General features: G+C 41.5%; 1 protein-coding gene across 6 annotated transcripts in view; it reads left to right on the forward strand.

Moving 5' to 3' along the window:
- The window catches only part of LOC124054208 (phospholipid-transporting ATPase ABCA1-like), a 131361-nt gene that overhangs the window by 85566 nt on the left and 19797 nt on the right, over positions 1-25998 (forward strand). For 5 of the 6 annotated variants that reach the window (XM_046379899.1, XM_046379901.1, XM_046379897.1 and 2 more), the window contains 10 exons: positions 1588-1757; positions 6197-6374; positions 7382-7497; positions 9035-9179; positions 13989-14112; positions 16061-16190; positions 16614-16734; positions 21528-21590; positions 23046-23152; positions 25028-25169. In XM_046379899.1, coding sequence (XP_046235855.1) covers positions 1588-1757; positions 6197-6374; positions 7382-7497; positions 9035-9179; positions 13989-14112; positions 16061-16190; positions 16614-16734; positions 21528-21590; positions 23046-23152; positions 25028-25169 — 1296 coding nt within the window. Of the gene's footprint in view, positions 1-1587; positions 1758-6196; positions 6375-7381; positions 7498-9034; positions 9180-10010; positions 11122-13988; positions 14113-16060; positions 16191-16613; positions 16735-21527; positions 21591-23045; positions 23153-25027; positions 25170-25998 lie in introns of those variants that run through there. The other variant, XM_046379902.1, reaches the window with a different exon arrangement.

A 25998-nucleotide genomic window follows, 5' to 3' on the forward strand; every position in this document is an offset into this window, starting at 1 on the left:
AAAAGCCACTCATTTGTGTCCCCTGATCCAAAGTGTTACCAATGAATGCTGTTGTGTAGAAGTACAAAGTAACAGAAAGTGGAAATACTCAAGTAACGAGCAAAGACCTCGAACAACACCTCAAAGTTATCACAGTGGTTTTGCTCTCTGCCACTTCCATTTTCCAATACTGAGGTTAGTGTCTCATTCAGACATCTTATATCCAGCTTACATACAGTATCTCACACTGAGACTCCAGTTTTTCCTCTTCCTCAAAATAATTTGATGTTTAAAGTAGTTTCAGAAGTGGAAATGCAGATCTACATATTTTTCACTCCCACAGTTTCACTCTCGTTTGTTTAACAGACGAGCTTGTGCTCTTTACTGTCTGTTATCTTGAATGCATAAAATAATATTTACGGTAAGCTGCTGTGCTGTCGTTAAATGGCAGGATGAAGGAAACATAACATAAAAAATAATCAATCAATTTTGGCCGATCTCCAATATGGCACAAACAAAGAAACGGATTCACAAACAGGCTGAGAGAGAGAGAGACAAGATTATGTGTGTGCGTGCACATCTATGTGTGTGTACTCGAGGTTCTCCATATCCTCCTCTGTGATGCAGTGTTATGTTGGGCTGACACTCAAACACCATCCACTCTTAATTAGCGCTGCACTATCAGCAGGGTGTCCTCTCTCACTCCCACTCCCTTTCATCCATTCTTTTTCTTCTACACCCCAGCAGCCACAGACTCAGAGAATCACTTACATTAAAAAGAAAGTGTGCGAAAATGTGTTTTTTTTTGGGTGGGGGGTGGTTTGTATTTTAGTTTGGCACTGCAGCTGGCATGCCAAGCCATATCGGGATTTAGCAGTCATTGCAGGCCTTTATCTTCTATTAAATGAAAAGGTAAAGTTTGACAGTTCTGTTGCTTATTTTTAAAGAACAGTATCGTGTTATGGAAAATGTTGGAGAGATCGTTTGACCCCTCTGAGAGCTCCTTTTGTGCACTAAGTGGACAAAAGCCTGTTTTATCTCTTACTGTATTCCAGCTGTCACAATATAAATAAGCACATACAAAAAATACAGACTAGAAAGCCCACCAGTAACACAGCGCTTTTCTGTACATCTCACTGTATTTTGCGCAAAGAACCTGAGTGCATCTCCAACGAGAACAGCTTCTCATTTTCCCATTTCTTCACTTGGGGACTAAGTGATTGTGACATGCTCTCTGATGACCATACTGGTGGCACGCAGCTCTTACAGTAAGAGCCCTTCACAACAGCTGATCTCAGCAACTCAGCTGTTACAGCACAACTGGAAGACAAATTCTGTCTAGTGGGATGACACAGGTTGCAACTCAGCAATCCAAAAATGGAAAAGATATTCTTCCCAGAGCAAGACTCTTTCATCTGCAGCTGTATGACTGACATCTTCTAAAATGTCTCCCCTTAACGTGCATATGAGGCATTCTCTCCGTTATTTGTCCACGACTGAACGGATCGACCGTGGTGGTGCTAGATGTAGTTGCTAGGAGACATCTGAGGGAACTGCAAAGCCTCTGCATGCTGTTCTCAGTGCTAACGCTCGTCTCCACCTCGACAGGTATGGTTCTACAACCGGGCATGGCACGGTATTGTGTCCTTCCTCAGTGTGGCAAACAACGCCATCCTGAGGGGAAATCTGCCGGCAGGACAGGACCCCCGCCGGTATGGCATCTCTGTGTCCAATCATCCCCTCAACCTCACCAAGGAGCAGCTCTCCTATGCTGCCATGTGAGTCATCAGACCAAAAATAAGAAGGACTTTGGCATTGTGTAGCAAAGGGGTAATTTGATAAATTACTTGTTTTTTTGCAGTATTGCTTCTCATGTGGTCCAGAAGCAACATGGCAGGAACATGAACTCTAAACTGTCAAAGAAAACATTACTTGCAATTGAACATTTTTACATTTATACGCATAACAGATGTGCACAATGTGTCGAAGATCTAAACACATTCATAGAAATGTTCTAATGTATGTTACAGTTACTTCCAAGAAACTGCATCTGCAAACCTTGTCTGCAGTTTCCTCAACATAATTTCAGCACACGAGACTGCTTGCGTTGCATTTTACCTCTTGTTGGAAGACGCGATTTTTTATTTTCAGACAACGCGTGATCAGATGCAGGAGAGAGAGCTGAGTGAGATAAGGCAGAATGAAAGGGACATAGCAATAGAGAGGGAGAAAGAAGAGCGGAGACAGAGCAGACAAAGGAACGGATCAGTAAGAGACAAAAGAATAGCAAGTGTAGGACAGATAAATGGATGAGGGATTTGTTTGAGTATGCACAGATTTGGAGGCCCATGGGAGCCCCTTTTGAGGATATACCATATTTTTGCTGTGCCTTATCCCAGGGCTGGAGAGAGCGGCGCCCCATGAGAGGGAGAGATTAATGACGCGCTAAATCACAACATACAGATTTAACTGCTCTCTGTGTAATGCACAGTGTTTTCTTCTGTGATTATGAGCAAAAAATTTAGAATTGCTCTTGATAGTTTTGCATTCTTTTTTTTTTTTCCGTCTGGAGACGTCAGCGTGATCAACACTTCTAATGGAAAGTAGTTGGACTGCGTCCCACTGCTGCAAATTACCATGCGGCGCCATAACCACAGTTCCTGATATTATACACGGAGTTCAGCGGTTGCTACCAATTACCACATTGTAGCACTTTTATTCCATTCTCCAGCGCTGCTCTGGCCCATTCCTCAGTCAGGTATTTATGTAGTGATCAGGTGCTGACGACAGCCCTGAGTTAGAGTGGGAGGTGGGCCGGGGTTAAGAGATAATTACGATGGCCTGTCTATGGTAGATTCAGGATGAGCCTCTTTTGCTCTCAGTGCAGGGTGTGACGTCTGCAATTTATGAACTGTGATTTCCAGATTAGCTTGGACACCATTTCATTGTTGATTATGTGTACAAGTTGCAGACAAGGATGCAGGGGGAGGGGGTAGAGACTTCTTGTGCGCGTGATTAAGCATTTTGTATAACATAATGTATATAAACCCACAGAGACTGATCACCCTCCTATGCAATTCCTCTGACCCTGCAGAGCTTTTCTTTTTCTTTTTCCACAAAGTATACTCCCATCAACACCATTTTAGGCAGTGGCACCATCTTTTTTGTGAAAATGTTCTGATAAAACAGCTACCTGCCAACAAACAGTCTTTGTTCGCTAGCCAGTCCACTGTCAAGCTAGTGAAAAATCTAGTAGCAAAAGACCCACATATTTTTTTCATAATGCAGTGAAGAAAAAGCTGAAAAGAGAATAACTGCTGAATTTTGTTCATCAGGTGGCCAGAAACAGAACACAATGTTATCGACTTTTTCTGTTGCTCCCAAGTGGCTCAAAAAGCAAACAAGAAAACCCAAAACAATGCAGCTTTCAAGACATGAATTTTAGCATGCATAATTCAGTAGCTGTTGTTGGAAAGAGGACAACATTGCGTGGTGAGAAGGATCCTTGTTTTTATTTTAGATTTTAGATTGAAGAAGTCACAGTAAATATTAATATAGTAGTGGTGTCTCAGCTATAAGTTGCCAAAGTCATTTTTATGAAGGCTGATGAATGGTAAAATGCCTTCATTTTATTTTTCAGTTTCAAAGTCAGTTTACTGGAGATAGCTGTCAGTGTGGTTGTGAAATCTACTGTAATTTGCCTGTCACCAGTCCAAGTAAAGTCCCTGAATTACTCGGAGCTAAGAAAAACACCAATAGCAAAAACTGTCTCCTTGTCACGCAAAATCAATCTAAAATTTAAGGGGAACTTCAGCCATTTAAAAGAAATGTATATTTCTCAGTGAAATCTCCTTAACGTCATGGAGAGACAATTGCTAGAGCTGTTCTATCGATAATAATTCATTACTAATGATTCATTCCCTCGTCGGGTTTTGGACACCCAAATTGCACTGCGGCATCAAATTTGAAGTGACACCCTCCCTCCTCTAGTGCACTTCACAACCAATTTCAATGCGAGTGATTTCATGATCCTCTAATTGTGAAATTATGCAGATGGAAAGAAAGGCGACTCGAACGGCCATCGGAATTACTGCTTCTCTCACGTAAGGTCTTCGTTTTCTATCTGCGTTGGCACAAAAATGGGTGCTTCAAGTTTTTGCTACTGTCGTCAGAAACATCAGATTTAGGCACCATTTCATAACGGGGATCGCTTCTTGATTATTGAGTAGTGTTAATTTGGCGGCTGACTTCTGTTTGAATTTGATCCGTAATTTAGCTGCAAATTAATGTCATTTCTGATTTGTGTTCACCATCTGCCAAAATAAAAACTGTTCTCTACATTTTTAAAATAATACCACGTCATGCAAATAGTGAACCGATTGTTGTGCATAGAGCTTGAGATTTCTAATCATCTCATGCTTTCAGTCCCACTACGCTTAACATTTAAAGCTGTTCCTCACAGTCGTTGTCATTAAAAAAAAAAAAAAAAAAACTAAAGGAAAGCAATACATCCTTTAACACTTTACTCCCACTGCTCATCTTTCTTGCTCTTCCATTATTCGTTAATTAGCAGATTGCTTGTCCCCTTCTTCACAGCAATTAGACAGCTTCAAGCATTCAGGGTGAGATCATTCACAGCTTTGTCCTCCACCCACCCTCCTCAGCCGCCCCCTCCAAACCAGAACACACAGCCCTTGAAACCTGTTGAAAATGTGGGCTGGCACCCAGTGCGGTAAATTATTTTATTTATGTGTTCTAATTGTGTCTGCTTGGCGATGATAAATACAGCCATGTAGCCACACAGGGCAGCTTCTTTAATATGCTAATTACACAACATGAGGTCTTGTGAAAGATTATCGTGGGCCGAGGGTGAGGACAACGGCGAATGTTAAAAGAATACACAACAATTTCATCCAATGATAATTGAGCAGACACGGCGAAGGACATTTTCAAAAGCCAGGATGGCATAAACGAAGACCGTACCCCAGTGAAGTGAAGGTCAACATCTCGGAGGAGAAACCCACAGTTTGTTTCTAACTTGAAAGAAGGACGCTGCTGCATTTAAGAAGTCTGGTTAACATTTTGAAACTGTGCTCTTCTGTCTTCTGTTGGCTGGGTTGTGAGTTGAAGGTGAACATAACATAACGGCCCATCATGCTTTCAGAAGGCTAATGATCTTTTAAAGCTTTTTTTGTTATTATTTACAAACAGCAGTGTCCATGCTTTCTATTAATGTTTATAACGCTTGTTCGATTAATTTTTTAGTACTAACGAGTACATGCCTGAAACATAAATTTATTTCTGCAGACATAACAAGAAGCATTTAAGCATTTCCAAGAAAAGAGAGACATGCCGCTTCCACATTGTTCCAGTGATGTCTGGCTCATTCCCTAGTAACAAGAAAACCAACCCCAGACCTTTTCTCTATTCTCCGAATCTCTTTCAGTGGGAATTTCTTTCCAGTGACCAACTCTTGAAGCAGAGTGTTGAGTCTGTGTCTATAGCCTTTTTCTGTTATCCTCATTGATGTCACTCTGGTGATTTATAATATTTTTGGCCTTGTGAATGTCGGCAGCGGAAAGTAAATACGAATTCTGTGCCATACAATGTTGACTAGTGCCCACGGAAATGGAAAATTAAGTGAGATAGAATTCACTGAGAAAAAAAGATTTACAAACAGTGATATAGTCTAACGGGCGGCACAGCCTCATAGCAAGAGGGTTCCAGGTTCGAATCCCGGTCTGGGTCCTTCTATGTGGAGTTTGCATGTTCTCTCTGTGCCTGCGTGGGTTTTCTCCGGGTACTCTGGCTTCCTTCCACAATACCAAAAACATGCACATTAGGTTAATCGGCTACTCTATATTGTCCCTAGGTGTGAGTGTGAGAGTGTATGGTTGTCTCTCTTTGTGTGCAATTGACTGGCGACCAGTCCAGGGTGTACCCCACCTCTCGCCCGTAGTCAGCTGGGATAGGCTCCAGCCCCCCCGCGACCCTGAGGGATAAGCGATACAGAAAATGGATGGATATAGTCTAAAGTCTTTATTTCACTGGAAACATTTTATTTAGATTTCAACTGCGCTAAAGTTCTTTTATTCTTTAAAGTTCCAGCTAATGTGTTTTGCAGTTTTATCAAAGAGAGCCTGAATGAACGGCATCCACGTTTTGTAGCTTAGCTTTCCATTCAACTTCCTGTTTGCTGTGCTCTATTCAATTGCAGGGCCGCAACCTCCACCGATGTGGTGGTGTCCATCTGTGTTATCTTTGCCATGTCCTTCATCCCTGCCAGCTTTGTCCTCTTCCTCATCCAAGAGAGGGTGAACAAAGCCAAGCATCTGCAATTTGTCAGTGGAGTAAACCCAGCTGTCTACTGGTTGGCCAATTTTGCCTGGGACATGGTGAGTACCAGCTTCATCACAGTGCTGTATTGCCTCTTGTAGCTTCTTGGTAGGGCAGACAAAGCATTGCAACTTTTTTTTTTTCTTTTAACACACTTTAAACTATAAGGCGCACATTATGAAATGATTCATATGACCCAGGTTTCAGTGCCGGCGAGGTTTTAGGCCTCATTATACTGTATTTTGATACTGTTCTAGTATTCTGAATATTTTTTCCACCTGAGGCTATATGTAAAAAGAATATCTTTCTACTGTAATTGATAATGTGGCTTTGACACTGCTGACCTCTGGGAAAAGCTTCACCACAACAACAGATATACAGGCTGATGCATAATCATCGACACCAGCTGCCCCCGCTGATTACACTCACTGGCGGTTTGCCTGAGGCATAATTGAAGTAAACATTTTATCAGGTACATTTGGTAAAGACATGGCATCAGGACGCCGATCATTATGGTGAATGAATGCTGTCTGAGTGGAAGACAAATGTACCTGAGGAGTTAGTGTAATGATTCTAGCCCGAAGCTCTCCACATTTGTATGCGTACTCTATCAACAATGGGGATATTACAGAGAATCCAGTTTAAAAGCTACTTAATATGTCCCTGTGAACTATAAAGAAGTGTGTTACTGGGTCTTGATGCATTCTATTTATTGTATATATACTCTGCTCTACGGCCGAAAAAGAATATTAATCCTATAAGAAAAGGCTTTTTTGCCAGCCTTCTATTGATATTGATGGGATTTAAACAGCTACTACTGTTAAACAAATATTAGTGTCTTTGTGACTTGTCCAGCCTCAAACAGAAGCTATTCAATTCAGTTTATTCTTAATTTAAAGATGTATATATTTCATATATAAGACTTTCAGGTTGTCTGAAAAGAAATGTAAAAAACAATAAATTAAAAATCAGGCAGTCTACTGATGCAAAAATGTTTGGATTTCTTATCTACTTCTGATGGTAGTTGCTAATATTTTTGTTTGTTCCTTTGTGTTTGTCCTGACAGTGTAACTACATCATCCCCTGCATGATCGTGATCTTCATCTTCCTCTGCTTCCAACAAAAAGCTTACGTTTCACCTGCTAACCTGCCAGCTTTGATTCTGCTGCTCATCTTTTATGGGTAAGTGAATTTAAAAACCCAGCACTTCCAGCATTCGGCGGAAATTTCATCCTAAATCAGCTCAGTACAGTACTCCATTCATATTTTCAACTTGTTTCATTTTAACTTTTCGTCAGGTAGGTTCAAATTTCAGTCAAATGGTTGCATCATGGATTGTTTCTTATGTTTGGACACACAACATTTTTCTCCTGTTCTCTGTTGATAACCAGCACGCGGGTTTTAACTTTTAATGGAAGCCTTTCAGTTATACGCTTTGTTTGTTTTAATGAAATAATTAAATTCAGCTCATAGTTTTTAACACCCAGGAGTCGACAGACACGCCGGCGTGTCCTTATCACAAGACCAATTTAAGACGACGTAGCTGCAAGACGCAGCCTCGCTGAATCTCAGATTTAATTTGTGTCGAAAGTGGGCACTTCAAACTATATACAAGTTTTTAAATTTTGTTAATATGTCAAGTAAAACCCGAGTTATGATAAAATATATACGCAATGTTTTTTTCCTGAACATTGCGTCACGTTTGTTGCGCGTTTGGTGCGCGTTTGGGGCGAGTTTTATGCAAGAAGACGTAACAGTAAAGTCACACTTGTGAGGTTGTGCTGAACAAAAATGATACCCAACATGGCAAGGTAAAAGATTTCTAAGTTGAAATATAAAGTTAGAATCAAAAATAGTCAAAAACTGACAGTTATACCTGACTCCAGAGGGTTAATGTCCATGTCATTACATCAAAAAGAAATTCCATAGCAGATGTCCTTTGGAAAGAAATCTCATGACATAATGCCAGTGGGGCTCTTCAAATCATAGCCAGTTTAGACAGAACAAATCATGAGTTATATCTTTTCAGATTATTTCCACTTTAAACTATGGCGGTACCCATGATCAATAAGCACTTCAGGCAAAATGTTCAGCACGTTTATTTAAGCTTGTTCACATTCGGTATGCACTGTGTCATGATGGTGGTGATCAGAGCACCACCAGAGTGTAATTGATCCAACTGGCTGTTGCATCATTGTCTGAGTGAGTTCCCAATCAAAAGCCACTGGAAATCAATATGTTAATGAAGTGTTACATGTAAAACACCAACACCGTATCAGCCATATCATGAAGATATTTGGAGACTGACCTTTAAATACTGTAATCCTGCATACAAACCTTTTGTAAAAAAATTCTGCCTGCATGTGCAATGCTGAGCTCGGTAAAATGTTATTGAAGATATTGAACTATTATTTTACAGCTTCAATTAGTACTTAGAGCGGTTTATCGCTTCTATTACCCCTAATACTGAACTACCGAGCGTAGGTGGCGTTGTTCAGCAGTGTTTTCATGGGCCACCTACTGACATGCAGAGGGTTAGAAGGTAATCTGCGTTTATGGATTCAAAATGGCACAAATCCTTCTCTTTTCTCAAATTCCAATGAGAGGAAATCCTTGTGTTCTGTTTACATTTAGTCTTTATTTTATTGCTAAATCAGGTTGGGAGGGTCCTTGTCTGCCTTCTTTCTCTGTTTGTGTGACAATGTCTTCTCCTCTGCAGGTGGTCCATCACCCCCATGATGTACCCCGCCTCCTTCATCTTCAGCGTGCCCAGCACAGCCTACGTGGTGCTGACCTGCATCAACCTCTTCATTGGTATTAACGGCAGCGTGGCCACTTTTGTTATGGAGCTCTTTGACGATGATGTTAGTAGCATACGCACGTACACACACACACACACACACACACACACACACACACACACACACACACACACACACACACATTTTTTGAGACTAACATGCATGTGTGCACAATTTCAACGCCATGAAAAACTCAGTTCCTGTGTAGGCGCAGAATCCCATAGCTGCATAAAAAATATACTTGGAAACTATAGCAGTGGATGGATAATTGACATGAATCATAGATAAACGCCCTGTGTTTTCAAAGCAAAGGATTCCATATGCATGTGGGCGGAACATGTACCCACCTGGTATAAGTTTTAATATATTTCCTTTATCCTCTCAAGGATTTTTCAAAGGAGTTATTTTCCCTATTCTCTTTAATGTTTAATCGTTTGGTGAGAATTGGGTCTTCGGAGAACTTTCCTCATCCATCTTTCAGCGAGTGTTCATTTTAACTGCAAGCTGCTTCAGTCTCGAGGGAATCAAAAGACAAAGACACCAAAAAAGAACAGCATAAGATGGAGAGCTTGGGAGGATAGGGAGAGAGGAGGAGTATTGACTGTCAGTCATTTTGATTATAATTTAAATCACATTAAAAAAGGAAGAGAGAGAAGGAAATTGGCCTATCCTGACTATAGGATTTGGGTAAGAGCCAGCACTCTCAGTGGCAGGACCTCGATTTTGTTACAGGTGGTCTCGATTGAGAAAATTATCTGCTTTCTTGATGTCTTTTTTTTTTCTTTTTTTTTTTCCCCCCCTGAACTAAATATGTCTGATTTGATTTGTAAACACTTGGATTTTTTTCATGTTGCATTTTCAGCCTGGCATTGATCACTCATTCTTTGTCAACAGACAGCGACGTTTCACTGTCTGACAAGCTGCTTATACATCTGATGTCTCATCTGGACGTCTCCCACAGCTCTGAAGCGACACTTCAGAGGGAGCGTAATGTTGTCTGAAAGATTTTGCCTCTGCACACTCTGTCCCCTCCGACACGCCTGCCTCTGACTTGATGCTTCCTCTGGCGGCGCTCGGCGATGGCATGGGATGCTTTGTGTCTCCTAACGAGGCTGCCTCATTTGCATCGTGATTTCATTATTGTCGGCATTCATTATCAATTTGTATTTTTCCGCTGGCACGTCTCTTCCCAAAGAATGTCATTGTTGCCATTTTGTTGTCACTGCATTCACTTTATTTATTGATACAGTGCTAGTTGAGCATATTGCTCAAAATAGATGCCATTGGTGGTCATTTAATTAACAGCATGTTACCCACTGGCAGGTAAAGAGATGGATTCTTTGCGCTCTTCCCTTGTCCAGGGAATTAAGGGTAGAGATAGGATTTCTCTGAGACTCGACAGGGACGGGGGACCTCGATAATTCTGCTAATCTGACTTGATTTCACTGCTGATAAAGGAACCCGACAGGTCAACATCAATCAACAAATGTTACAAATCTCCAGGTTTCCATTTCTCCCTTGTTCAAAGCCGATATCTCTGTAGAACAGGCTCTTCACAAAACGACTAACGTAGATACGGCGGTGCCCCGGCGTGCCCCAGTTTGTCAGAAACAGTAGCATGACAGCTCAATCCAGTCTTCTCCTTCCGCAGCTTCGACAGCTTCGAGCTTTGTCTTATCATATTTAGGTTCCTCGGCGGTGGCATCAGTTAAATCAGTGTCGTTCAGAAGTAAAGCTACAGGCTTCAGTCTGTTCTCCGTTTTCAAGCACGGGGTGAATCTAGATCCCTTTTGGGCATAGCACCATTTTCTCCAAGAGAAAAAAGTAACAGGGTGAGAAAGCAGAGCTGCGGTGTTGTAGACTCGGCGCCCCAGTTTCGAGACCAATGGGAGATTTACTTCCCCTCAGGACTGTCCAGCTCCCTGCAGATTGCCTCAATCCCAGCCTGCCTTGTATACTTGAAGCGAGTGAATACCTCCACCACGTGCCACTCAGAGATCATCACAGGCATGGATAGATTTTCCAGGATAAACCTAAAGGTGTGGCAATGTGGCCAGGTGCTACTTTCCTCATGTAATGTGCATTTTATGAAGTCAAGCAGCTTTTATTGACTGTCTGTTTAAAATCCAGTTTTCTATTCGCTCCCTTTTCAAAAAAAAAAAAATAAAATCACTTGTGTAGCCTGACAACCGCAGCAGAGACTTTAAGAAAATTCCGTAAAAATTCTAGCTGATTGTTAGCCCTCCCGCCTTTCCTTAAGAGCTACAGTAGCTCAAGGAAAAACAAAACAATCAATATCATCTCCAGAAAATATCTAACTTTGAGTCACATATTGTGTCTGTCTGCTCTGTTTTTGAGTCCCAGCATTATGAATGAAGCCACGCTGTGGGAATAAGCACAGGTAGTGATATGGGTCAGATAAGCGCCTCGCAGACTGTACCACCTTCAAAACCATTTGAAAATGATTTATGGGCATATAGCACAAACGTGAGGGGGAAAATTGTCCAGCATTTCATCACCTCCGCCTTGGAGCCTCTTAGATCTCCTTGATGAACACCCAGTCAAAAGCTGTGTTATTTCATGTATCGATCTCAAGTTACATCTGGTTTCCTAAGCATTTCTCTGCCAGACAGATGTGCTGCGTTCAGCCAAGGTCATAGCTGTTGTTTATTTATTCGCCTTTTTTTTTTTATCTCCTTATAAGCTCAGTGTTGAATGTAAAGAACAGAGGTGACTTCGAAAAATCCTAAGTCGTACGTGTGTGTATGTGTGTGTAATTGAACATTTGTATACAGTTGCAAACAACTCAGGGATAAAAATATGTTTGACATTAAATTTATCAAACGGTGAGGAGAGTAGCACAAATTCCTGTGTGACGCTGAACTGCAGCTGCAAAAATTGTCCTTATTTCCATGGTTAGATAAAAAAGCGTTTCTATCAATATACATCAACCAGATAAAAATCTATTTAAAAGTCAGACAAACTAAAGTAAACTTTAAAATATCTGGTGAAAAATAATGTTCTCGAATACAACTCAGCCCCTGTTTCTCTCTTAGTATGAGGTATTAGAACTCATACTGTAGTGCTTTATTGGCGTGATTTGTAACATATTATGTTGAACGTGTATTAATTAATGAAAGAGATATGTTTTTTAGATGATGTCCCTTATTCATCTCCACTGGGTTTTACTCTTAGCTATGAATTGCTGTCACAGCTCTTTCTACCCTTTAGTCTTAAAGCAAATGTGTAAATAAAGATAAGAGGAGTGATGAATTATTGTTGAACACGTTGCCGGACATCTGAAGGTTTGCTTTGACAACATGATCAATGAGGCCTTTTCATCACACTCTCATAGCTGCCTGAGAGAAACTAGGCCAATGACCACCTACTCTCGCATATGCATGTGCCTACTCTTGGATTTTAAACATTACTGTATGTTTTGCCCCAAGGGGAAAAGATTAAGTAAGATTGCTTTCTTCTTTTTGTCCTGGATAACCTTGTATGATGTGTTATGAATCATATATAAACGTTAACAAGGGCAAGATTCTCTCATATAGATAGAAACATCTAGTCTGGTATCAAAATCCTCCAGTCAGCACCTTTAAAGCTCGCTGATTAACATGTTTTCTTTTTTTTCTTCTTCTTCTCATCCAAAAATGAGGTGTAAAAAATACAATTAGCTATGTCACAACGCTTTGTGTGCCAGACTATTTTTTGGCTGGGACTAGTTTCCGGGGAACCAGCAGAGACTCCAGGAAGTTCCTAACACAAAAGGTAACATGTTAATTAATTAGGTTTAGAGGTGCTGGTTGGTGGATTGTGTTACCTTTTGACACAGAGGAAATGTACTCAGGCCCTCATCCCTAGCTACCAACAGAAAGCTCAATCACTGATACTAATAGATCAGAGAGCATTTTCACCAACATCCATGAATAAGTTCTGCGACACTAATGGCCATCATGTGGAAATCTGGAAAACAGCCACCCCTGCCTACTCTTTGTTTGGGCTCCCCCCAAAATAATAGAAATGATGAATTTATAGTCTCCCTCCATGTCCGCAACGGCTTTGAAGACTATGCTGCAATGAAGCAGTATGCATAATGCATGAACTTTCTTTTAAACACCATGCAGTGCCAAATGTAGTGCTATTTTGTCTTCCTTCCTCCAAAACTTACTGTACTTCCTTCCTTATTCGAGCCAGTTTGTTCCAGCCTTGTCCACTGTGTCTTCATTTAATTAAGTTTTTTTTTTTTTTTGATTTGCAGCCTCAGGGAGGAGGAAAGGGAGAAGGGGACGGGGGAGTACAGTTCTGGGGAGAAAGTTGTAGCAGGGAAATGCCCTGTCAAGAAAAGACCAGCTTTTTATGTATGCCTTGTGAGAGAGTGGAACAACTGTGCTTTTGGTTTTGTGTTCATTTGTTTCTTTCTTCTTATGTAAGACACTCAGAGGGGACCTGAAGGTTGGTCCCTGTGTGCTCCTTCTTACCCTCTTATGTTATGTCTTTAAGGACAAACATCTGCTTACCTGAGCACCACCTCAGCAGTTTGTGTTTACACAAACTGTGCATGTGCTGCCTCACAGGTCACATAGGACGCTTCTTATGGTTTGCTAAATTCCTGTGCGTAAAAGGTGAGATGAGCTTCGATGCTCCACGTGCGATGTGGAATCCCTGCAAAACAGATGGAGTGCGGGATGTTTAATTATCCGTGCTTGCGTCAAGGTGCTACACACTATGTTCCGAGCCTCTCACGTCATTGGCCCTGCTGATTCAAGGTGTTGAGTCAACATATTGGGTTTGTGCAGGCTCAAATATTCAAAGCCGTTAAATGCCACTGATTTGTATGTTGTGTGTTTGTTTGTGTACGTTTTCCAGAATGTCGCTCGCATCAACGACATCGTGAAGCAGGTGCTGCTCATATTCCCGCATTTCTGTCTGGGTAGAGGGCTAATTGACATGGCTAGGAACCAGGCAATGGGCACCCTCTTCAGCAGTTTTGGTAAGAGACCACCACCACTGGGGGGGAATCGTGATTATCTGTGCAATATTAAGTTTGAAACAAAAGAAAACATCTGCCAAGTGGGTGAGATCATAAAATTTGTACCAAATGAAGATGTTGAATCTCTACTCAAGGGACTAAATTCTGATATTGCAGCAGCAGTCAGCCTCTGCCTCAAGGTTTTATGTGACACTGATGGTTTTTCATAGAAGGCCTCTCTCTGTTGGCAATAATGTGGTTCTAAAAAGGAGCTTGAATGCACATTTCTGTTTATATTCAGTGTTGTTCACCAGAACACACTGAGGGATCTTTATTAAGCCTGTCACAAGTTACTGTCAGGGAATATGCATCAGTTTTCCATCATCAGGTAGTCTCTCGTTCTGAGTTTTCATCCTGACGTATAGCACAACTAATTTCCTTTGTCTCCGTGGTCAGTCCGCCTTGATAAATTGGATCCCGCAGCTGTTTGTATACATTTCTATTCCCTCCTCCTACATAAGCAGAAATGCATGAAAATCCATATTGCATGAGGTGAAACACGCAATTTTCAGCTGTTTTTCTTTTGCTGCAAATGAGGACAAATTTGCCTCTGTGTGGCTAAAATATAAACCGAGCACCCTTAATAGATACTCCCCATTGCGTGTGTCCATGAAACAAAACATCTTCAGGAGCAGTTTTCATTCTTTACATCCATCTTTGTCCTTGCTGGAGATCTTCTTCAATGCTACTTGCTGCCCTGTTGGTTCATTACCACCACCTGTGTATCAGAGGAATAGCAAGATGACCGAGAATGTGTATTATGTGTATTGTACGTGTATATGTACGGCTGTGCACACTCCTCTTGCATGAGCCCCTAAACAACATACCTCCCTTCAAAGTGACACAGTATGTCAAAATGCTGGTTCGTCATCCTGCTGGCAGGAAAAACAAAATGTTTGACCAGTATTACAGCCTCCAAACCTCCTCTTGAGCTCTACATGTGTTAAATTTAGATAGGAAAAAGGGAGAAGAGGAGTGCGCGGTTGAAGAGGTGGAACTGGGGTTGAGGAGGCCATCAAGAGGCAAAGAGGCACATGAAAGAGGAAGAGGAGCCTTATCTGTAGTGAGATGGAGAAGGAAATAGTGATTTGAGGAATCATTTGCGGCGGTGGCGGAGAGCAGGAAGAGAAAAGCAATCACAGCCTAAAAGGGCTAGTGTGGAGAGGGGCTATTTACCAGAGAATGAGACTGAAAGCGCTTTCGTTTTTCTTGTCTCCTTACTCTGCCCCCTCGGGCTCAAGGGTTGTAGAATTCGTGGAGAGGGAGGAAAGAGAGCGATGGAGAATTGACAATGATTAGAGTGGGGGGCTGTCAGCCGTTTACTTATGTGTTCATTAGCCAAAAGAGGCTTCAACATGAAAAGTACAGGATATCAGTGATTTTCTCGCATGACATAGGTGACAGCATTTTTTTTTTTTTTTTTTTTTTTGAGGCTAAGTGGCATTTTAAACTGCTAGCTTTCACCAATGAATGTGTCTCAAAAACACTTCAAAGAGGTGACAAATTCCAGCACTCCGAAAAACTTCTGACAAAGATGTATTTGGCTGCCCATGAAAGAAAACACACATATGGTAATTCCTTTTTATTTTGAAGATGTTTTTGCTAAATCGTCCCCTGAGCTTGTAGATAAAGGCTGGAAATTAACATCAAGTGACACATGGTAATAATGCATTTAAGTACTTACCTTCTTCTGTGTGTATTGTGCAGAAGCCCCAAGAGGCAAGTGAGAAAACAAATCTGGTGATCCATTGGAAATCCATTTTTTCATATTTAAATATAGGGGGAAAAATTCTGGCAGAGGTCTTTCACATGACAGTCACATATGATTTAAGAATGGATAACCCGAATTTTTGTTCGCAGTATTGACTTTGTTTAATCCCATATTTTTGTGATCATCCCTCTTTATCAGGGGAAGACCGTTTCAAGGACCCACTCAGCTGGGAAATGGTGGGAAAGAACCTTTGTGCCATGTCCATCGAGGGAGTTGTCATGTTCACCATCACAATCCTCATCCAGTATAAGTTCTTCTGCAAACCAAGGTACAAGTGACCGTCCATAACTGTTTCATTCAGAGTGAAAAGTTTCTGTCCATTTGAAAGTGACCATTGACTGTTTAATCATGTTTTTCACTGCTGTAGTTCTAATCCATGTTTTTGATAAAGTTGTGTATTTTCACCCAGTCAGACAAATCATTACCTCCTGTTTGCCCCATTCAAAGTGCTTTATATTCTTTTAATGAAAAACATCTGTTGCACAGTTTCGTAAACGTGTGTTTAAAAGTGTTTAATTTCTCCAAAAGCAAAGTTGCCATGGAAACTCATGGCTGTGGCTTATACAATTTATGGAAATTGCAATTGCTGTTTCACTGAGCCCAAACGTTGACGGAGATCATGTGTCACGTAGGTTCATGTTAATTTTAATGAAGGGTGTCATGCCAACTGTGGTTGACTTCTCTCTGCCAGGCTTATTTCAGCGAAGTCGGTATCTTCAGAGGAAGAGGATATCGATGTTGCTCAAGAACGCAAGCGGGTGTACGAAGGCAACGCCCAGGATGACCTTCTGAGGATCTGTGATCTCACTAAGGTAACTGTGTTCTGCTTTTTTTTAAGCTCCAACAGTGTTGCTCTGTGTTTTAGTGAGTCTTGTGTTGATTGATTGCTTTATTTTTTTTTCCCTTTAATTTTTGATCAGAATGTGAGATTTATAAAGCACAGAGAGCAAAAATCTTCTTCCCCCAGGCCATCAGGATGGTGAACTCTGTCCTTTGACCTCTGCATATCCTTGGCCTCGTCTTGCCCTCTCTGAATCGTTTGCGCTGTCCTGCTCATCCTCGCATTTGTACAAAGTTTTGTACAATGTACAAAACTTGGTGTATTTAATATTTTTGTATACTGAAAAACTGCACTGCCCACCTACATACAAGGTCGATATTATTTTTACTCTTTGCTTTGTCTACTTTTACTTCTTATGCGCGAGACAAAGAGCGGCAAACCACAGTATGTTTTCCTCTTGCAATTAACTTCTCTGTTTTAGTCTAATTTTATTTTATTAAACAGTTTTTTCCTCCACTTGAATCCGTAGTATTCAATTTGCAAGGCAAATGACAAAGATAGGTTGCCAGTTTGCAGCTGTGAACATTTACAAATGCCATAAGTGGGCATGAGAACCAAATAAGATTGCGTTTCTAAGGGTGTAAAGGTCCGCTCTTCTGCACGACTCTGGATCCTCCCTCCTTTGCAGCAGGTGAAGTCGAGCGTGCTGTGACGGTGCGTGCCTCAACACCGCCGAGATTAACGCTTCATCCATCGGCAGATGTTCCCTCCCTGCGGGTGGTGCGGCAGCAGGAAGTGTCACCGCAGCCTGTTTTGCTGCTCCAGTGCCAACAGCTGGACGATCTAACAGCCTTTCACTTCTTACCAGTCTTCTTCGCTCCTTTACTCCCTCGGTCTTCTCACTCTCACTATACTTAATCTTTCACTCATTGCTCACGCACACATGCGTTCACCACCCTCCCCGGAGTAATTACTGAACAAGTGCGGGGTATAACAGTTGGATGGATAATGTATTGCAAATCATCTGGCAAGGTTAAAAGGCATGGAGAGAAATGTTCAACTAAAACTTGCTGGCATAACTTTTTAAATGTACTAAAAACTTGTGAAGACACTTCATGTCTACTGTAAATATGGCTTTAAAACATTGCCAAACATTTTGGGATATCAGATTTGATCAAGCCTGTCTGCTGTTGACAAGCAGCCGTTGTTCATGTGCACCTTCATAGTTGACAATATTTCTCTGAGATGAGACACAGTGGCCCATCACCGCATTGAAACAGCAGCGCGGTGGCAGAAGGCATCAGGATTCTTCCTGCAGTGCCCTCATTGACTCCCATCACAGCTGTGCCCCATCCATTTGGGGTGTAGATAACAAATTGATCAATGAGTGCGTGGCTTCGGTGGCCACGCGCCACAGGCTGAGCCCCGTCATAAATCTGAGCATGCCTCTGAAGCGATCGACACGCCATCAATCATGTGTCATATTCCTGCCCCTCCCCCTTCCTTTTCCTGCTGCTCTAAATGGGAGCGTTTTGCTGTTCGCCCCACCTGCTAGCCCCCGCTCAGCCGCTGCATTAGCATCTGCGGCGTAATCGATGGAGACTGTAATGGAAGTGTGTCCGTCTGTGAGCACTTTTCCAGGCCCAGTGCTGTCAGTTTAACCTTCCAGTCACTCACTAAGTTGACAGAGAAAGTTTTAAAGAACCCGGTGACAGCTGTTGGAATTGAGGAGACTAATGAGTGATGAGTGGCACCTTGGCATACTACAAGTATGGAGAAATAAGTGTTAATATGCACTCTGAGCATATAAGTGAGACTCGTTAGACAAAAGGTACAGAAAGGCTGCCCTTGTCTTCTAAAATATATTTTTGGTGGAAAAATATCTTCAAAACCTGTACAGCATGCTTGGCTTTGTTTTATTTTTTTTCTTTCAGAAATATATTTTTCAGATTTTTACTTTTTCACAATGCAGTTGATATTGTTGTGGTTTTTCTTTCTGTTTTATTGCCTTTTTCCTTATTCTATTCCCGTATTGTGTTCCCTAATCTTATAAATCCCTGAGTGCTTTTGCAGTTGCAGTTTTGAAAGTAGTACTTGACCAAAGTTACTGAACTGAAGAGAAAAAAAATTGAGAATTCAAGTGTATCTTGATAATGGAACAGTATTCGCTTTTCTAAAATTTCCAGTGTTAAAGAAGATCCAGTTTAAAATTCAGATTTTCATGAACCGACACTTTTGAGTACCTCAGGACAGCAACTGATACAGCTGTGAGCCATATGTGGAGTAAATGGACCATACGTCGGAGAGTCCTTTTTTAATAAAGCGGTGTCAGTGTCAGTTTACACTTTCAACTATAGCATACGGCTTTCGAATCTTGTGATTCTCCAAACTAAATCTATATTTTCACTTTGCACATCCGCCGCCGTCACATTCTCTCAACTGTCTAATCTGATTAGACGTCGGCCTGCTTATCATGACAGCTGCCACGGTGCTCAAGTCAGAAGGGAATTATCCTTTAATTGCCTTCCTCCTTACATGTATCTGCTACTTTGATGTACTGTTAGCACTGCAAACTATCATGAAAAAGTACTGTGTGTGTGTGTGTGTAATCCAGGTTGATAAATACTGAGCGCAGCTGCCAGATGGCACTGGAAGAATGGTGGATCTATGCAACTCCTGCTTTTATCAAATGCTTTTGATGTGCCAACTGTGAAATAAATGCAATATCATTGTTTGTCAGGGTTGAAGTGGCAGTTCTAAATTTACTTTTGCCTGGTAGCTCTCTGAATGCAGCTGGGACAGATGACTCTTTTTAATAGCGGATATTTGGTTTCGAGATCCTATGCAGGAAATGTATCATTCATACCGAGAAACTCATGCTGTCACTTTTCTGTTTTAATGAATGTTCGCTGTTTCAGGCTGACAGGCTCTGACACTTTTATACCAGCATGTAAACACACAGCGTTCGTCGAGAATTATCTTTTCAACTTTTCAACTTTTCCCTAAAAAAATGCCAATGATAGTCACTTTTTCGCTATTCAAAGGAGCACAGTGCTGTTCTTGATTTTCAGTGCTCAGTGTCTGGACTGTCACACTCGGCAACAACAACAAAGTCCACGTCTTGTCTTTCTGTGCGAGACAAGGCTGCTTTAAAACCACTTTGAAAACATATCAAGCTCTCACATAGTCTTGGATATGGAAACACCTCATGCACTAAATACCTCATTTTGTTGTGCATTCGCTTGCATTTGTTTTTTTGTTTTTTTTAGATTGGAACAAATCATGTTCACTTCAAGTTTTTTTTTTTTGTTTTTTTTTACCTCCAGTCGATGCAGACTCAAATGCAAATGTGCATGGATGAGGTTGGTCAGTGGGGGAGGATGTGGATGCGGCACGGAAAGGCTTCAAGCGAGATGTGAAAAACATCAAGTGACTTCTCATTTCCAGTGTCACTACATGATCTTAGCAGGATACTGACTCACAATCAGAATGTGAGAAGTTTCATTCTCTCCGTTGTCTTGGGAGATGAGATTCTGCATCCCATGAGGTCTGGTTTCCTTTTGTTGGGCTGCCTAACTTTCTATCATTGTGAAATATCTTGACAACCACGTTGAAATTTTGTAAAGATAGTCCCCAGATGCTGACTCTGCATCAGTTTTTTTTTTTGTTTTTTTTATCACTGAACTTTTCATGTAGCTCCACCAACAGGTTAAAAAAGACAAAAGTCCAAACAGTTTTTTTTTTGTATTTTAATTGATGCTAATATGGCATGCTACCATTATCGTTACAAGCCAAACATCAACATGGTAAAATGTATGACTGATTACAGCTGCACTTAGCTGAATCTTTCTATAAATAATACGCCCAATGTGCTCATGTTTTTGGTTTTTTGTGTTGCAATAAGAATTTTTTCAGCAAAAACGCTCTTATAAACCCACAAACAGTGTTGGCAACTGCCTGGTGATTGAACACAGTGGAGCAGTTAGAAGCTAATGAATCAGACATTCTCTGCAGAGCTAAAAGGAGACTGAAAATCAGATTTAAATTCATCAGGTGGCCAAGACACGACTCCAAACCTTCCAGCACTTACATTACTGTAATAATATGTTAATATTATAGTTAAAGCTTGTTCCACTTAATACTGCTGTAAGATGCTGTTTTAAGATGGTTTTTAAAATGCTCATGGCAGGCCTGCTGCCGTTATGTTAGCATTTGGCTCCATGCAAATCTAAGTTGTCTGTTCTTTTCATCTATTCAACAATTTGGCTTTCCAGAGTGTCAAATCAATTCACTGTCCCTGGTGTGACTGTAGATGCTTAAACTTGTTAACTCCTCATATCATGTTTAATACATTTATTAAAGTACTTTTTCAGATTATTGGGTGGCTTGTGTGTTGAAGGTTACTCAGGGGAGACAGATTTCCTCATGAAAAGTGTCACTGCAGTCAGAAATACTAATGTTCATGTCCTCTTCTTCTCTCCCCTCCTGTGCTCGTATCTAACTTTTTTTTTTTTTTTCAAATACCTTTTCCCATCTGGTACACTCTAAATGTTGCAAATGATCCCTTCTTGTTAAAATCTGTTTCCTTCACTTTCTCTCTCCCTCCCTCTTTTTCCACCTGCTTCTTCCATCTCTCGTCTTCCCTGCTGCTCTGGTCTATCGCTCCATATTTTCTCATGCTATCCTCTTTGCTATCTTTCTCACTGTCTGCTCACCACCCTCCCCTGCCCCCCCGCCTCCTCTCCCCCCCTTTCTATCTCTCTCTCTCTCCCTCTCTCTTCTCTGGCTGACTGCTTGATTCATTTTATTGTCGGCTCTCTGCAGGTGTACCCTCGGAAGAGCACTCCTGCTGTGGACAGGCTATGTGTGGGCGTACCTGCCGCAGAGGTGAGCCAAATGCTACTGAATCACACAAGCACCTTTTCAAGCCTGCAGTCTGTTTGCCTTTGTACATATTAGAGGACTTTCTTGAATTTGAATTTGGTTACTAATTCACCAGCGAAACCCATTTGGGAGAAATTATAATTTTGTGTTGTCTGTGAAAATGACTTTTGGATGTGAATTGACTAAATTAAACACATTCGGCTAAAATGTGAATATTAATGACAATATTTACAAAATACTGACAGACATGGGCAAGAACCAAGGAGCAATGAGCGGCGATTCCCTGTCTGGGCTTTGATTTACAGTCTACAGTTATTTCTTGAAAATTTGAATTAGTGTTTGGCTCTGTCTTTCTTTTTACTGACTGGAATCAAAATATATTCCAAATGCTGCTTAGAGAAGGCGTCAGGAGGAACACTAATCTCCTTATCGGGCTTGTTTCCTGCCATTACGCTACTGCCAAGCATGTGTGTGCTGAAAACACACAAGCAGCCTAGTAGAAGAGCATCACTAGAGCAACGCAGTTTGAGCCGAAGGCACGAGGACCCAGTGATGTTTAGTTCAAAAGACAGCAAAGAAAAAGTAATGAATCTGAATACAACTAAGTGAACTTTTGAAAAGGAAGAAATTTCACTGTAAATCATCCTTACTCATTGCACCATGTTATACATTACACATGCACTGCAACACTGGAAGCTTGGTTTAAACATAATCTCAAATGCTGACAGGCGTTTGTGTTAGGTAGGCTTTCCGGTGGTATCCATCCACCCTGCCACTGTTTACTCAAAGCCCAGTGTAAATGCCAGAGGAATATTGTCATTCACGGGGCTCTGCTGATCACACACACTGCATTTCCATGCATTATTTACATGAAGCTTAGCCCTCTTCTATGCATTCACAAGCACAGGTCACAAACAAGCAGGGATCAATGAATGACAGAAATCAAATATTTATGCCGGTGCCAGAGCACCTAATGCGGGTCATGTGACCACGGGGCCCCCGCAGAGGCGACTTCCTGCTTCATGTCCTCCAGTGGAAGTGAGATCAGCACCGTCAGGGAGAAAAGACTGAGAGAGTAGTTTGTTTGTTGTAGAAATTTACAGAGGCAGAGAGAAATGCTGTTGGGAATAGTCTGATATTCACAGTATTTGCTGCTGCGTGCCTGCCGTGTTGATTTAGTACTTGTTGTTTTGTTTGTGTGCAGGAAAATATCAATTTCTTATTTTGCTAAACACTGAACCAGTCGTGCATACTCTATGAACTGTATAAATTCTATGTGGTGAACAATTATTTACACAGTCTATAAACTTACTTAGGGTTAACGGGTATTTATTCAGTAGGAAAGTCTTACAAAGTGTTTGAAGTGTCATTGGTCCAGTGTCCCGTCTGTTTTCCACTGAGTCTTGTATGTACGAAACACTGTTTTCCTAATGGAAGCCTCCCCTTTGTGTCCGTCAGTGTTTCGGGTTGCTGGGAATCAACGGGGCTGGGAAAACCACCACCTTCAAGATGCTGACAGGAGACATCCCAGTCTCCAGCGGAGAGGCCTTCCTAAATGGATACAGGTGAGGCGCTAACTCCCACTGCTGCACCGAGTAACTCATCATAATTAGCCACCCAAGATGGCTGCTCAGATGGGGATTGAGCCGAGGTGGGGGTGTTTTGTTTATAGCTCACACCAGTTCTCAGCTTCTCTTGTTCAGTATAACTCAGCTTTCTATTTCTCTATCTCTCTTACTCTCAGTCTTTTGTTTTTTTTGCTTTTTTTTGTTGGCAAGGTAGTTTCAGTATCCCTTATACATTCTGCCGTCTCTGCCTTTTCAACTTTGGTTCTCTCATGTCTCCCTCACTGCGATCTTCTCAGAAATGCTCAAGACTCTGCTCCCGCCTTTTTCCCCCTGCGTCTTGCACATATTTCATTCCTTTTCACATCCTCAGCCCGTACCTTGCTGTTTTTTTGTGTCTGCCTTACAGAGTCAGTCATAAGAAATCTTTGTACGTGCCAAAAAAAGGTACGTTGACACCAGCAATACGAGACTCAAGCTCCTGAGCGAAGGAAGGCTCGCTCTGCCTTATTTTTAGGAACAAACAACGAGGCAGCGCAGCAGCCGAGCGCGGCTGAGTGTAAGCCGCTGCTGGTTTTAGCGTCACAGCGGTTGCTATAGGTGTTCGTTTATACATCTGATAATTGAGTATGTGTTCAACAAAAGAAGAGAGCTGAGCGAAGCGCGGCCTAACACAACTGCGTTAATGCTGATTAATGTGGGTAACAGAGATCAAAGAGAAAGCCCAAAGACCTTTAGGGGAAACAAAAACTGAAAAGAGAGAAAAACAGATGTGAGTACGCCCACACTTCTGTTTTCAGCTCATTATGCTTTCTGGCAGTGGCAAGAAAAAAAATGATCGACAGAAAAGAAGAAGCAGCAGCATCTCCTAAATAGAAGTTCTCCCCTGACTTTTGTCTCTGTTATCTGCAGTTGTGTGCTCACAATGCTCACAAGGAATAGCTTGAACAAAAATTTCTATATTTTGTGCTAGAATCTTTGCATCTGGGTTTTTTTTTTTTTATTGAACATGCCCATGGTAATGATTGCAAGTTTATGACCTGTAACAACATGGATGCCTCTGGTTTTAAGGCAATACGTGTTTTCTCAGCCGGTGCTAACAAACTAAAAAGGTGGATCTCCTTCGGAAAGCTATGGACATCCTGAACCACCCGAAGGCTATATAACCCACCGTTATCATGAGCCTTTATCAAAGCTAAAACAAAACATAATGTCAGTAAAGCATTCAGTTCTCTATGGCCTTCCAGTGACCTCTAGACACATCAAATCACATTTAGCCTCCCTCAGGTTGACAGTCACTCCTGGAAAATAACATTTGAGCGGGGAAAAATGGGTTCAATATTATCTTTCAAAAAAAAAAAAAGACAAAGCAGCTGTAAAAATAAGAAAGAAAATCAGCTGTAACATTTGTTGCCTGCAGGTGGTCAAAGTATTAATATTATAGAGTGCAGAAAGGGCACGTCTGCATCCAGAAGTGTTCCTGTCTTTATTTTACTAGCCTCTAGAGGGTGCGTGTTGATATGCCTGGAAAAGATTACAGAGCCGCATTGTTATTTTTAGTACTGTTATTTTTTTGGTTTTCTTGCTTTTTTGTTTGCAGACGAGGATGGAACTTCTTCCTTAGACCGAGAGTTCAGAACATCAGATGAACACTCAGCTGCTCTGTATTAGTTTGCATGAGTTTCAAAGAGAATCAGAGGCCTTGATTGGCTCACGTCTGACTTCCTGTGTACATGAAAGTGTAGGCCTCTGGCCCTCCTAACTGTCTTCATTGTTTATTTGACATCATATCCACTGCCTTGTTAAGGCATTTAATATAATCTTTAGTGATCTCAAAAACTGCCTAACATTGTCTAACGTGTTCTCTTCTCCCAGCATACGAACAGAAATGAGGCTCGTGCACCAAAACTTGGGCTACTGTCCCCAGTTTGATGCTATTGATGAGCTACTGACTGGACAAGAGCATCTGGAGTTTTACGCCAGGTTACGAGGGGTGCCAGAAGACGAGATCACCATGGTAACCAGAACATCCTTTTTGTACTTCTTGTCCTTGTTCATTTAAAAATTGAGTGATTGCTTCACTCATGGCTGATGTTGAAAGGCACTGTTTATAACATTTATAGCCAATGTAGATTAGCTGTCAAGCTTTTGCAACTGGAGTATCAAAATGATGAAAAAAAACTCCTTCTAATACTCCAAGACATGTTTATTTCCTTCCAGAATGTTTTTATTTTAGTTTTACCATCAAAATACTTTTCAGCCAGAATGCATATGGGGCACACTGAAGTATGCTTCGAAGTGATAGATAACCTCAATGGGAGAAGCCATACATAATGAAAAATGGCCAGTGGTAGAAAACAGGCAGCTGTGGGTTATGGCTCTACATTATTCACCATGCCCGGTGGTGTGGCCAGCCCTGTGCGGCCTCCCTGCACTCCACTCGCACTGCCCGCTTCTACAACAGTAAGATCAAAAGAGGAAGAAGCTGGCGGCGACCATAGGCCTCAGACCGGGCGCCAGGGCTTTGATCTCTTAGCTACAGTGTAAAGGGATCCAGTTTTGCGCTACTAGCATAGCTCTTAATTTTACTGTGGCCCATTGTGATATGCCTTTTGATCCAAAGTGAGCACTTGTGTAGTCATTTTTGCATAGCAAGAAATGTTCACATGTATGTTACAGAGATGTACTGAAAGCGAAATGCAGGTCTGACAGCCTGCATTTTATCGTGGCACCTTAACACTTTGGTGATGTTCTTGATTGCCGCCGTTTGACAAGATGTTGTTTAAATAGCAAGAAAAAACAGCAAAGTGCCTCAGCAGCCTGTGATTAAGGTCTTACAGTGATGC

The sequence above is a fragment of the Scatophagus argus genome, chromosome 23, assembly GCF_020382885.2.
Source record: "Scatophagus argus isolate fScaArg1 chromosome 23, fScaArg1.pri, whole genome shotgun sequence".
In the NCBI taxonomy this organism is placed as follows: domain Eukaryota; kingdom Metazoa; phylum Chordata; class Actinopteri; family Scatophagidae; genus Scatophagus; species Scatophagus argus.